Source organism: Trichomycterus rosablanca, chromosome 20, assembly GCF_030014385.1.
Source record: "Trichomycterus rosablanca isolate fTriRos1 chromosome 20, fTriRos1.hap1, whole genome shotgun sequence".
NCBI classification, from domain to species: Eukaryota; Metazoa; Chordata; class Actinopteri; order Siluriformes; family Trichomycteridae; genus Trichomycterus; species Trichomycterus rosablanca.
In genome coordinates, this window is record NC_086007.1 from 22,579,656 (window position 1) to 22,592,803 (window position 13,148).

The 13,148-nt window shown below is 40.9% G+C and overlaps 1 protein-coding gene across 1 annotated transcript; it reads right to left on the reverse strand.

The window, feature by feature from the left end:
- Positions 1–914: 914 nt before the first annotated feature.
- On the reverse strand, positions 915–12,743 carry nek8 (NIMA-related kinase 8). Its single transcript, XM_063016646.1, has 15 exons — positions 12,672–12,743; positions 11,200–11,405; positions 10,573–10,805; positions 10,053–10,184; positions 9,754–9,962; positions 9,392–9,471; positions 8,239–8,426; positions 7,522–7,669; positions 7,049–7,125; positions 6,580–6,697; positions 5,759–5,909; positions 5,296–5,459; positions 5,042–5,194; positions 4,194–4,352; positions 915–1,456 (listed from the first exon to the last, which is right to left on the reverse strand). Exons 1-15 carry the CDS (start codon positions 12,716–12,718, stop codon positions 1,428–1,430), a joined length of 2,094 nt encoding a protein of 697 aa, XP_062872716.1. The 5' UTR covers positions 12,719–12,743; the 3' UTR covers positions 915–1,427.
- Between the last annotated feature and the right edge of the window lie 405 nt (positions 12,744–13,148).

A 13,148-nucleotide genomic window follows, 5' to 3' on the forward strand; every position in this document is an offset into this window, starting at 1 on the left:
GTCTGGAGAGATGGCCAATGTCGTGATGATTGGTGTCTTGACTGGCCTGTGTTATTGAACTGCACCCAGCGATTCCAGGGAAGCTGGACCCACTGCGACCCTAACCAAAGTAAAGCACTAGTAAAAACTTAATAAAAAAAAATGAAATTCTAATTTTTAGCACTACAAATGCTGATGGCTTTTATTTTTATCCAAAGTGGCATATGGGAATCAACGCCAAAGGAAATGCTTTAGGAAAGAGCTCCCTCTATCGGTAAACTAATCTGTTACTTCTAGTTTTATTATAAATTACTCTTGACACAAATGGATGAACTGTGTGGATAATCAACTACTACCTGTTCCCCCTGTATCCCATTTATCAATTAAAAGGTGCCCCGTTAGGTGACAAGATGTTATTTGGGTGCTGGAGCATTCACCATGCTGCAATGACACTAACAGTGTAAAGACAATGCAGTGTGTGTTGTTCTGGTATGAATGTACTGGCCTCTTTATTAAAAAACACATCCTGTTAGCACCTGTCATAGGTGAACAGTTAGAGACTCAAACTATTTTTTTGGGTTCACCACAGGAAATTATTCTGGCCACCATACCTGACTTGGCACCACTTCCTGATGGAACCCTCCTTAGGGACCAGCACTGAGAAAACACTGACACGTGCACCTCCCAATGGCTAGGCTTGTCAGTCATTCCTTCCCTCAGACATAAACACTTATGTCTGTGTAGAGGCCCGACTGGCCAATAGCACCGCTGAGTAGTGAGTGGACTAGAGTATTTTAGCACTGCGCCACCTGAGCACCTGAAATGAAAATGATAAATACTATAGCCTTACTAAGAGTGTACAATCTGGTCCCACTGTGATTTACAACATTTTGGGTCACGACCCCTACCCAGGGTTTGAAAAATCCTGCTCTAAATAGTTACGAAGCATTTATTACAAATGTTCAACATAATTTACAACACGTCTGACTTGCAGAAATGTACAGTCTATGATTTAATGACAGAAGAATGCAAACCTGCATTCTTTAGTCAAAGGATTATGTTTGTCAATCAGCTGTGTGACATGTAAGTGATACGTACAGTGCTAGAATAAACCAACAGGACCAGTCCGACATCCTGCCAGTGAGTTGCATAATGACTTAATGATCTAAAAACAATGTAGCAGCTCTTCACTTCACAGCCGAAGCATCTACAAGGACACAGTGTTGAAATATAAACAATAAAACTGTATATATAATTACATGACTGTAGTAGAGGTCTTCACATAACATGTCATCCTTCAGACATTATTGCACTCTGTAGTATTTGTCAGACCACTTTGTACAGTCAGTCCTTCCATTCAGTCCGTAATTACACTGAAGCTTCCAGACGGTTCTTAAAGGAAGTTGTCTTTCAATACTGTCTTTGCTTCTGCTGCGGGGTGAGTGAGGTCACTTAGGGACGAGTTCTTCAAAAAAGGCTGGAAAAGAGAGTCAGCAAGAATGTCAAAGTGATACAGTTCTTTTTGTCATTGTTACAACTTTGCAAATAATATTTTATGCTAATTTATAGTCTAAAAAAGAACAAAAAAACCATATGCACACATATAACTAAGTTAGTTAAGGTCAGATTGCTGCTGCAACAAATGTGTCAACAACAGCGACCCCCTGTTTAGGTGAAGACAAACAGTGGTGGAGATATACAAACAGCCTGGCATGTTCCTCCAAGTATATAGGGCAGGAATGTCCAAATTAAGACCCACGGACAATTGGTGGCCTGTTAACATTTTTGAAATGAGGTATTTTTAAGGAATAAAATTAAAGTTCGCCCACTATTAAGCAGGTTAAAACTGCTTGAACTGTTTAAACTCAAACAGTCCTACAACTTATAAATCTTCTTTCAACTCAAAACATTAACATTACACCTATATTAATGTTCCCGAGTTTTAGATAAACATGGCGGTTCCAAAGAAACTAGAATCTAGACGGCAAGTTCAGAGGGAAGTGTGTACGTTTAATATAAAGAAGTCTAATAATCTTCCTATTAGGATTATAAACAGGTGGGTGAAATTGGCAAAATCTTAGTTTACAGTGTTGTTAAATAAAATGATCTAAAAACAATGTAATAAAAATTAAGTATAATTGTTAAGTAGATCAAGTAGGTCTATTATATACATTTTTGGTTTTATTACAAAAGGTCTGTGGCCCGTGTTTGCATATTTATTCTCCATCTGGCACCCAACAAGAAAAGTTTGGACACCCCTGATATAGGGCTTTATGTAGCAAGTAATCCGGTGCTGTCAGATAAAAAGTGTAGTCTGTGGCCCTACTTTGCCAACGTAGCAGGGAGTCAAAAGACCAATACAGTATTGGACATGACTAAATAAGAAGAAAACTGCATAAAGGTGACCACAATTTTCAACAGCTGGTTTTAATGCCATGGTTGATGAGTGTTTATATTCACTGTCATATACTGTATATTTACTATCTAAAAGCAAACCTATTTTCAGGTTAATGTAAGTTTTTTACTTTTGCCATTGACCCGTGTGTATCATTTGTAGTCCCTTTCCTACTAGCATCATTTACAAAGTGTATATTTCATTTCATTTTCATCAGCTTTATCCTGGTCAGGGTCACAGCTGGGTCCGGTTCCACAGGGAAACACTGGGTGCAAGGCCCAGGTCAGACACAGCCAACAGACCGCTGCACTACCAGAGCATTATGTGAACCCTGTGAATGTAAAAGCCCCTGACCGAAGTATTTAGGCAACTTTCACATGACAGTTCTGTTGTTCATTGTACTCAGGGAACAAGGCATAATAAAAAGGCTCATCTGAACTTAATTAGGTGCGTTCAGTGAGAAGCCCTTGGCTATTAACTGCTAAAGAGTCCTAAACAATGTGTGACTTGTGCTGCTATTGTGAGCAGACCAGCATGAACAAGGAAAAAAACCTTTTAACCCACAATCAGTGATCATTTACATCTAAGGGCCTGAAGCAAAAAGATTCAGACACAACACACTACAATCAACCTACTCACCATAAATCAACTAGGACTGTTCTTTTCCTAATGCACGACCAAGCAAAGGCTAGGTATGAGGGGTGGTATTTATTATTTTAAGCCCTTGAGAGTTAAAAATGAGTCATAACAAATGTTATTTCAGTCCTACTACTACATATTTGATGAAAATGGATCTAGTACAAATAGAATGGGTCTACAAACAGGAATCCTCTAAAATAATGTTAGGAAAAATATCTAGGGCACTTAGGTGATGCAGTGGGATAATCTGCTAGCAACCCAGCGCAGAGATTCTAAACTCCCTGGTTCGAATCTTGGCTCTGCTACCGGTCGGCTGGGCGCCCTCTAGCAGCAATAATTGGCTAATGCCAGCAGCAGACAAAATTGGCTTCCAGTCTGGTAGGTGGGAAAGAGCAGACTAAGGGGTGAGGTTATCAATGCTGTGTAAGGACCTCGGTCGCAAATCCACCGAAATATGGGTGAATAAGAAGGGACTGGTGGACTGCGCACACATCAGAGGGAGTGTGTGTCAGGCGAATATATATCCTCCTTGGACACCGTTGAGGGCCCCAGCAGCAGGGGGGACCTTCTTCTAAAAAGAAGGTTAGCGGCTGTATTTCAAATCAGTTGCAAGGGCTGATGCTGGACGTTGCGAGATCTGCCAGAGATAAGATGTGTTTATGTGACAATTCCTAATTCACAAAATGCTATTAACACAATAAAGATGGAAGTTGTTTCAGTAAGACTGCATTTTCCAGCATTATAACCCTCATAATCCTCACATTGTTTAGGACTCTTTTGCACTTAATAGCCAAGGGCTTCTCACTAAATGCACCAAATTAAGTTCAGATGAGCCTTTTTATTATGCCTTGTTCCCTGAGTACAATGAACAACAGAACTATGATCTGAAAGTCTCCATGCTACTTAGATCAGGGGCTTTAACATTTACAATGTTCTCTCCTAAGTTGGTGCTGAAAGGTCCTAGAGACCTGGGTTTGATCCACACTTCTGATCACAGTGTGAGGAGTGTGCCGTGGTTTCCACATGGCCATATGTGTGTCCGCCAATCGATTCTGTCCATTACCGTGACAGAATGAAGCGGTGCCACTCATTATCGATCAGCATCTTAGCACTGCAGTGAATCAGGGTGTTTTCGGATCCTTTTCGTAGAACCTTAAAAGAAAAAATTAGACTACATTACGTTTTACAGCCAGGAGTGTGTTGCCATGGCAACAAGCCACCGACATAACCGTGTATGGATGGCTCTCGTCGAGCTGCACAGCCTTCGGGATTCCAGAGTCCTCCTCTTTCCTGCCGAGTCGGCCCCGGGCTCCTTTCCCCCAGGTGTACACCTCACCTTCTGAAAGATGAGAGAACACGTAAAGCACATCGATTGTTATAATAACTGCAGGGATGTACACATAACAAGCTTGAATGTAAAAAAACACATTCATTTCACTTTGTTTCCACCGGTTTAACCTGGTCATGGTCACAGTGGGAGCTAGCGTAATTTACTGCTGCTCCACCCGAAACAACAATATCGCCCTACAACAATGATGCCTTTCAGGGTGCATAAGAACACTGTAAGGACAATAAAATGCAATCAACAGAAATATCAGCAAATAAAGCTGAATTTCTCATTTAACTTACAATGACAAAAAAAATTATTTTAACCTATAACCAGTCGTCATTAGTGGACATTTAAATGTTAATCAACAAGTATATACTGTAGGTATACATGTACCAATCAAAATATGAAACACATCAGAGTGTCGCTTTATGCTTTAAACATAAAAAGCTTGACATAGTAAATGCTGGAACAAACAACATAAACAGACCTAGTTACAAAGGCTAACAAAACATGCCATACTCACTTAACTTTTGCTAGACCACGACTATAAATTATACAGCAAAAAACACTTACTTTAGTCAAATTGTGCCCTCAGCCAATCAGAGTTTAAAGCATGATAAGTCACATGTCATTTACAAGTCAGGTGACAATTCGACAAATTTAACAAATAAATTCAAAGACCACTTCGTTTTCAGTACCTGATCCAATAGCCAGAGTGAAGGCATCACCGCACGCTGCCATGGTAATGCCCTGCAGCCCTGGCACCAGACAGGGCAATCTGCTGTTGCGGCGAGAGCTGCAGCCGAGCTGCCCGTGCTGGTTACTGCCAAAGGTGAAACACTCACCCCGCTCTGCACATTAGGACACACACATTAGTATTTAAAACAGTAGCCTGGTCAGTGCTTGAAACGTAAGAACTTTAGTGAACCAAATAAACAGATGCTGTTCTCACCCGTGACTGCTGCGGAGTGGGACGTTCCAATGTCTATGTACACTATCGTCTCGACGTTTAGCGGCGCTGATTGGACAGGCTGAAATGTGTGAACTTCTTCCATCTGACAACACGAGGTGGGTTCCTCTGTATCGCTGATCTTATCCAGTCCAAGTTTGTTGAACCTGTCACATGAGAATAAGCAGAACCGAGTTGTGAACTTGATTGTATAAGCAGGTAAACTGGTAGCAGGTGAGGGTTTTATTACATTGCCCCTGTCTTAACTTTTTTGCATGCATCAAATTCAACATTTGTTAATATTTACAAAATACAATTAAGTCTGTAATCTTGTTAGGTAGTTAACACATTACAGATTCTTGTTTTTACTCAACAAGCTTCGCTCACAAAATGTCCCAACTTTTTTGGAAATGGGGTTTGTTTTTGAAAAGTGCAGCTGTATATTAGGTGGGTAAAAGTGACGTACTTGTTGCTTCCACAGGCCAGAATCTGGTGCTGGGTACTAATGACCATGGAACAGTCCACCCCGCACAGCACTCGCTGAGCCTCCAAATCTACTGGGACATTCACCTGCTGTGGGGAATTGTGGGTATCCTGAGTGCCCAGACCCAGACGACCTGTCAGTTTTTAGAAACACAAAATCAGAACATGAGAACATAGCTAGTAATGGTAAGACGCTTTCGACAGTTTCAAAAGAGAATCTTGATTCACAATTAATAATATTATAATTCTTAGACATGTAGCCACTCAGCTGAAGCTTTTATAGTAAAATAAATTATACAGTCAAAAGTATGTGGACACGACTGATAATTATTGTGTTTGGGTGTTTTACTGGTGTATTAAATCCATTTCAAAACAACGAATTATATGCTTTTGAACTCGTCCAAGAAGTTCTTGGTCAGGTGTCCACCACACCTAAACCAAAATGACCTGCCTGAATGAAAAAATTCATAGATCCAGCGGGTGGCACGGTGGCTAAGTGGGTAGCACTGTCGCCTCACAGCAAGAAGGTCCTTTCTGTGTGGAGTTTGCATGTTCTCCCCGTTTCTGTGTGGGTTTCCTCTGTGTGCTCTGGTTTTCTCCCACAGTCCAAAGACATGCAAGTGAGGTGAATTGGAGACACTAAATTGACTGTGTTCGATATAACTTTGTGAACTGATGAACCGTGTGTAATGAGTAACTACTGTGTCTGTCATGAATGTAACCAGAGTGTAAAACATGACGTTAGAATCCTAATAAACAAACATCATAGAACATAACCAGAAGACAGTACGAATGCTTACATACCATTGTCACCTCTTCCCCAAGAGAAGACCTCTCTCTCATTGGTCACAGCCAGCACATGGGAGGCACCACAGGACACATGAACCAACTCGTAGCCCAAGAGGGCCTCCACTATTTTAGGCTGCATGAAACAAAGGTAAAATCAAGGCCAGAAAACAAAGACATTGAGATTTGTTGTACTATATATCTGTCACCCACTTGGTGATGCGATATGGGTTTCAGGAATGTTTTCTTGGGCCACCTGATGCCAATCAAGCATGGTCTGAATGTGGGTTGCTCGGTGGCGTGTAGCCTGTTGTACTAAGGCAGCTGTTATGTTATTCACGATAACAAACATCATCAAATGTTCCGTTGTAGCAATAGATATGGATGAAACATCTAAACCCAAATATTGTCCAAATATTTCTGGCCATATTGTGTATTTGAACATTTCTTTTTGTCAGTTTTAAGAGGAATCATAAGAAACACCTACTTGTGTCACGTCGTTAAAGTTCCCATGTCCAAGACACCCATTGCTCCCACTTCCAAATGTCATAATTATGCCTCTGTCTGTAAACAAAAAGAGAAAACGCAAGCGTTGTTAGTGCATGAGAATGAGCATGTCACAGTGTACTTCATCCGAAACTGGCTAAATCCTACAAAAGCAACGATTCTTTATTTGTGAAAACAGACAGTCAACTCTTAAGTACAGGCCAATGACTAGACTGTATGAAAAAGGGAGCAAATGCAAAAGCAGTAAAGTTAAGCCAGAAGCTAATAAGGGGTTGTACAAGGTTGCTACAGTAACATGTAAGCCATAGTTAAGATGCTTGTGTGGCAAATGGGGTACTCCACGGTTCGAATTTCCAGCGGTGCCATGGGTAGTTATTACAAGGGGTGTCTACATACTTTTAGCCATGCATTCGGATCTGTTTTGCAGCTGGTGATGCTGTAGTTCGCGTGTACCTGTCATGCAGGTGGTAAAAAGATCTCCACAAGACACAGACTTGATGGTGACACCGGACTGTCCTTCCAGGAATCGAGAGATGAACTGTTGCTGCATCTGCTCCACAGCGCCAGGTAGGGAAGCCTCGCAAGATCCCACAGTGGGAGCCTGTCAGCATGTCAGATCAGAAGTCATGAGTCATTATAGGTAATTCCAATTTTCAGTTTTATGGACATTTTAGGACATTCACTTTCATGTTTCTTCATTCAAATGGCATTTACATTTCTAGAAACTCCAGAGGAATATAATGTTAACCAGCTCTTTGCAAGCAAGCTACTGTATTTTAGAAGGACAACTGTTTATCTCTCGTCTGCTAACATTAACAAAAGTTATCTAAAGGCTAACATTGTTCATATCTGTATTAATTAGCTGATGTCGCTTTACCCTTCCTATAATGATAGAGTTTTTTCTCCTCTTTATGAAACACCATGGAATCCTTTAACCACACAGACATTTAAACAAAAATGTGTGTACAGAAGTAAAAAGAAACTCAGAGGTCATGTGAATGGGACGAAAATAACCTATAAAGACTTTTATAACACATTCTCTCATTTTATTTTAATGCTCCAAATCATTCCCGTGTTCACATCTTTACCTAAACAGCTTGTATAATATTGTTTCTGAAACGGAACGGAACGGTTAATGCAAGATTCAAAGTCATAACTTGAGCGACTGACCTCCCAAGTGATAAGGCGTCCTGATTTGGTGACACCCATCTTTTGTGTGCGGCCCAGTGAGACCTGCAGTACCTCAGTGTTGAGCATGGGCAGACGTAGTGGTGTGGAGATGCCACTGCCCCACGTGTAGACTGACGATGAGGGCAGAGCGTGCATCATCTTGGTGGAACTTAAGCTAGATAAACCACCTGATTAAAATAATAACACATAAAAAACTAAAAATCTGTATATACTCAGTATATAAAACAATGCACTCTATATATAGAATAATGCATGTATATAAAACTGTATAAAAAACCCAATAGAATTTTCTATACATTAAGCTTTAGTCAGTGTGACCTTTATTAGTACATAATTGGGGGTCTGTTATGTGGAAACCACTTATAATTGCACTCAGTTGTAATAATGAACAATTAGCACTTTGTTAAGACCCTGTTTAACTAATTATTAGGCATGAATTATTACCTAAATGTCCATGATGGGCAGCACAGTGGCTAAGTGGGTAGCACTGTCGCCTCACAGCAAGAAGGTCCTGGGTTCGATCCCCAGGTGGGGCGGTCCGGGTCCTTTCTGTGCGGAGTTTGCATGTTCTCCCCGTGTCTGCGTGGGTTTCCTCCGGGTGCTCCGGTTTCCTCCCACAGTCCAAAAACATGCAGCCAGGCTAATTGGAGACACTGAATTGTCCTATAGGTACCAGCCACTAGAATGCAGAAACCAGCGCATTGTAGTGCCGGTCCCAAGCCCGGATAAATAGGGAGGGTCGTGTCAGGAAGGGCATCCGGCGTAAAAACTGTGCAAAATCAATAATGCGGATCACGATCCGCCGGCGACCCCTAACGGGAGCAGCCGAGGAAATAGATAGATAGATTACCTAAATGTTCATATTAATGTGTGATTGGTAGCACTTTGATTCATATGCCAGTCTTATTGTGGCTTTAGAGTTAATCAGAGTTTAATAGGTAACTAATAAACCAAGAAGTGTTCCATACATGACCCTGACCAGGATAAAGCAGCTGATGAAAATGAAATGAAATTTTAAATGCAAAACTATTTATTCATTAAATTAAGATCTTGGTATTATACAAAAGAGTTCTTCTTATAAAACCTTGCCATAGGTATGCTGTACTAAAGACAGTAGGAAAAACAATCAAACCTCTTGTTCTGGTTCCAGTCATTCGGCTTCCAGGTCTGCCAGGACCGCCTGTCTGCATAGTGGACAGCGGCTTTTCAATTCTGTTAAAACAGTTTACATATAAACACAAACATACCTGAATATTAACCTCTTAAACGTTTTACATTTTAAACCTTTTTACCCCAATTTAAATGATTAGACATGCCGTAAAATATTCAGACCCTTTACTCAATAAGCTGCAAGTCCTCCTGGAGAACATGCATTACTCAATTATCACCAGTCGCCCTGTCTCTGCCGCTGACAAGCACCCACATACAAACTGAATTATGGTTGAGACTTAGCAAATCTACTTAAATTTTTACCAACCAAGCTCTATGTCTAACCTGCGCATTTTCACATTGCCGATATCGGTGTAGAGGTTCAGCAGGGGCCGGATGCAAATAGGATTGGCCATGATCTCGTTCAGCTGGGGCCGTTTGGATGGGTCCAGGTTGAGCATGTTGAGGATGAGCTGGCGCAGCTCTGGGCTGTAACGGTCTGAAATAGGGGCGAAGGTGCCACTCATGATCTTCAGGACTAAGGCAGGCAAATTCTGTGAAGAAAAAAAACAGACGTACACTAAGATTTTCACGTATCAAGCTGAGGTATTTTGTTTAAGTCCAAACAAATGGAAGAATCTTACAGCTGCTTCGAAGGCTCTTTTAAGGCTAGCGAGTTCATAGAGCACACAGCCCAAAGCCCATATATCACTCTTCTGATTGTATGGTTTTCCCTCACAGAGTTCTGGAGAGATATAACAGGGTGTTCCTACCACCTGAAAATGAGAGAAGAAGCCTAAGTACAATTCAGATAAGCAAAAGACCTGGTTTATAAACTATATGGCCAAAAGTATGTAGACACATGACCATGGATTTGTTGGGCTTTTTATTTCAAAACCATGGCCCTTGCGACTATAACAGCCTCTACTTTTTAACTTCTGGTTTTCCATAACATTTTAGAGTGCCAGTCAGTCATTATTTTGGATGGAAATGCCTGGATTGCAATTTAGATTTCAATTTTATTTTCTCCCAAAAGTGATCGTAAAGATTAAAATCATGGCTTTGTGCAGACCACTGGAGTTTTTTCAAACCAAACTCTATAGACTCTTCTGAGGCCTGCTATTCACATACTTTTGGCCAAACCTTGTGTATTATGAAACTTACAGTGTAAGCTTTGCTCTTGCTAACTAGAATTTTGGAGATCCCAAAGTCTCCTATTTTGACTATCATTTGATGCTTGTCCAGTAGGATGTTCTGCGTTTTGAGGTCTCGGTGAAGAATGAGTTTGTTGTGGACGTGATAGAGAGCCAGTAAAATCTGTACAAAGAAATGCAGTATGGTGTCTTCATCAAGCGGGGAGTTGCATCGCTTCTGGATGTAATCTGCAAGAGTTCCACCTACAGTAAACATAACGTGAAGAACAAAGATTACAAATTCTACAACCCTAAATCAGAAAAAGTATGAAAGTATAAAAAATGCAAATATACTTTGACTTTTATTTCACTGCAGACAGTATGAACCCAGACAGTATATTTCATTTGTTAATATACATAGCCAATCATGTCTGTATGTAGATACCCAACTAGCTAACACCACCCCTTGGATTAAACCCTGGATTGGTAGTGGACTAGTGCAGTTTACTCCTGTACCACCCAAACACTAGTTACTAATCTGTGTTTCAGTTCTATTTTGTTTGGTGGTAATTTCTCCAAAGGGCAAACAATATCTGACAATGAGCTCTAAAATGTACTCAGGTTTCAAACAACTTTATACGTCTCATGCAAAAAATACCTGGTGCATATTCCATGGCGATCATGAGTGCCTTGTCCTCCAGGAAATTCTCATAGTACTCGATTATGTTCGGGTGGTTGAGTAACTTGAGGACTTGGCACTCGTTCTGTGCAGAGAGACGCTCATCCCGTGTCATCTGCTCCACTGGGATTTCTTTTAGGATCACCAAAGCACCGTCGGTTTTTCGTCGGCAAAGGTGCACTATCCTGTTCCAAAGATAAGTATAAAGTATAATGTATAAGGTCAAGCTAAACACCAAAGCCTATTCAGTTAATCACTGCATTTTGCATTTTTCCTCCCAATCTAGTTGTATCCAATTACCCGATTGCATTACACTTCCTCTCTACTGATGCTGATCTCCACTTCTGATTGAGGAGAGCAAGACTGACACACGCCCCCTCCGACACGTGTGCAGTAGCCGACTGCATTTTGGCATTTTTTCACCTGCACAAGGGGAGTTCATATGCGGATCAGCGTGTACAGAGAGCCACACCCTGATCAACGCATTATTCCTTGACTCGTAATTGCATCAGTTATGAGGTCCCTATCTGGCTTCCCACTCTGTATAAACAACAAGCCAATCGTTGTTCATGTAGCTGCCCAGCCCAGACGGATGGCCGAAGAGTTCGAAATGTCAGCTCTGGTGTGCTAGCGTGTTTTACTTCTGCGCCACCTGAGCGGCCCTCAATTTTTGATTTTAAATTAATATTAGTTATATTACACATATTTTATAATTTTAATATATATTTTTGAAACGGAGTAGGGCCTGGCGTTATGACGGTACATTCGGTTTTTAACTGTCGTTTTATTCGTTAAAGGGAGAGCTAAGGGTAATTTTACAATACTTAAATATTAAATAAACAATAAGAATTTTATTTATTGCAACTGTTTTATGAGTACTGATTCCATCATTTATTGTGTCATTTTGTGGGGCCTCAAACATACTCAAAACCTTTATTATATACATACTTATGACAGTAGAATAAGCCACAGACATATAAAAAGTCCCAGTCATACAAAATAAATAAATTAATTTAAAGTACCGTGATATACCGTGAAACCGTCAGAATCTTAAAAGTACCGTGATACAAATGTTTGGTCATACCGCCCAGCCCTGAAACGTAGTTGTTTGTGTTTATAAATACAAACCTTTTAGTTAACAGTTGTAAATTTAAAGTCGAAAGACATTTTGAAGTGTATTTGTGCAGTAAAAGTATATTAAATAAGAAAAACTAAAGCGGTTGAATACTTTATCTGAGCTCACTGGATGTAATGAGTGAGTTTTTCATTCTGACGGTGAACAGTTACTTAAAGTCCCGGATGCAACAAAACTTTTTGACTGATGCTAAGCTACTTAATTTTTTTAACAAAATGAGACGGTTAATAAAAATTGCGTAACTGAATGATTTAGTACGGTATTTACATTTAATGTAATAATATATCGGTGTTATTAAATACAGTGTAATATTTACCCGAACGCTCCTCTGCCCACCACTTTAATCTTCTCATACTTCTCCATCTTGCTCCGTAAAGCAGTGACGCCACTGTCCCGGTCTCCAGGCAACGCTCATTCACAGCTGCAGTACGGAAACCCAGAAAGGACAAAACAAAGGCGCGCGTGGAAAAACAAAACGCGTAAGAATGTGAGGTACTCACTCACTTTCTTATCCGCTTATCCGATCAGGGTCGCGGGGGGTGCTGGAGCCTACCCCAGCTTTTCAATAGGCGCAAGGCACACATTAACACCCTGGACGGGGCGCCAGTCCATCGCAGGGCAGACACACACATTCACCTATAGGGCAATTCAGTGTCTCCAATTGACCTGACTGCATGTTTTTGGACTGCCGGAGGACACCGGAGCACCTGGAGGAAACCCACGCAGACACTGGGAGAACATGCAAAACTCCACACATCCGAACTGGGGTTCGAACCCAGGACCTTCTTGCTGT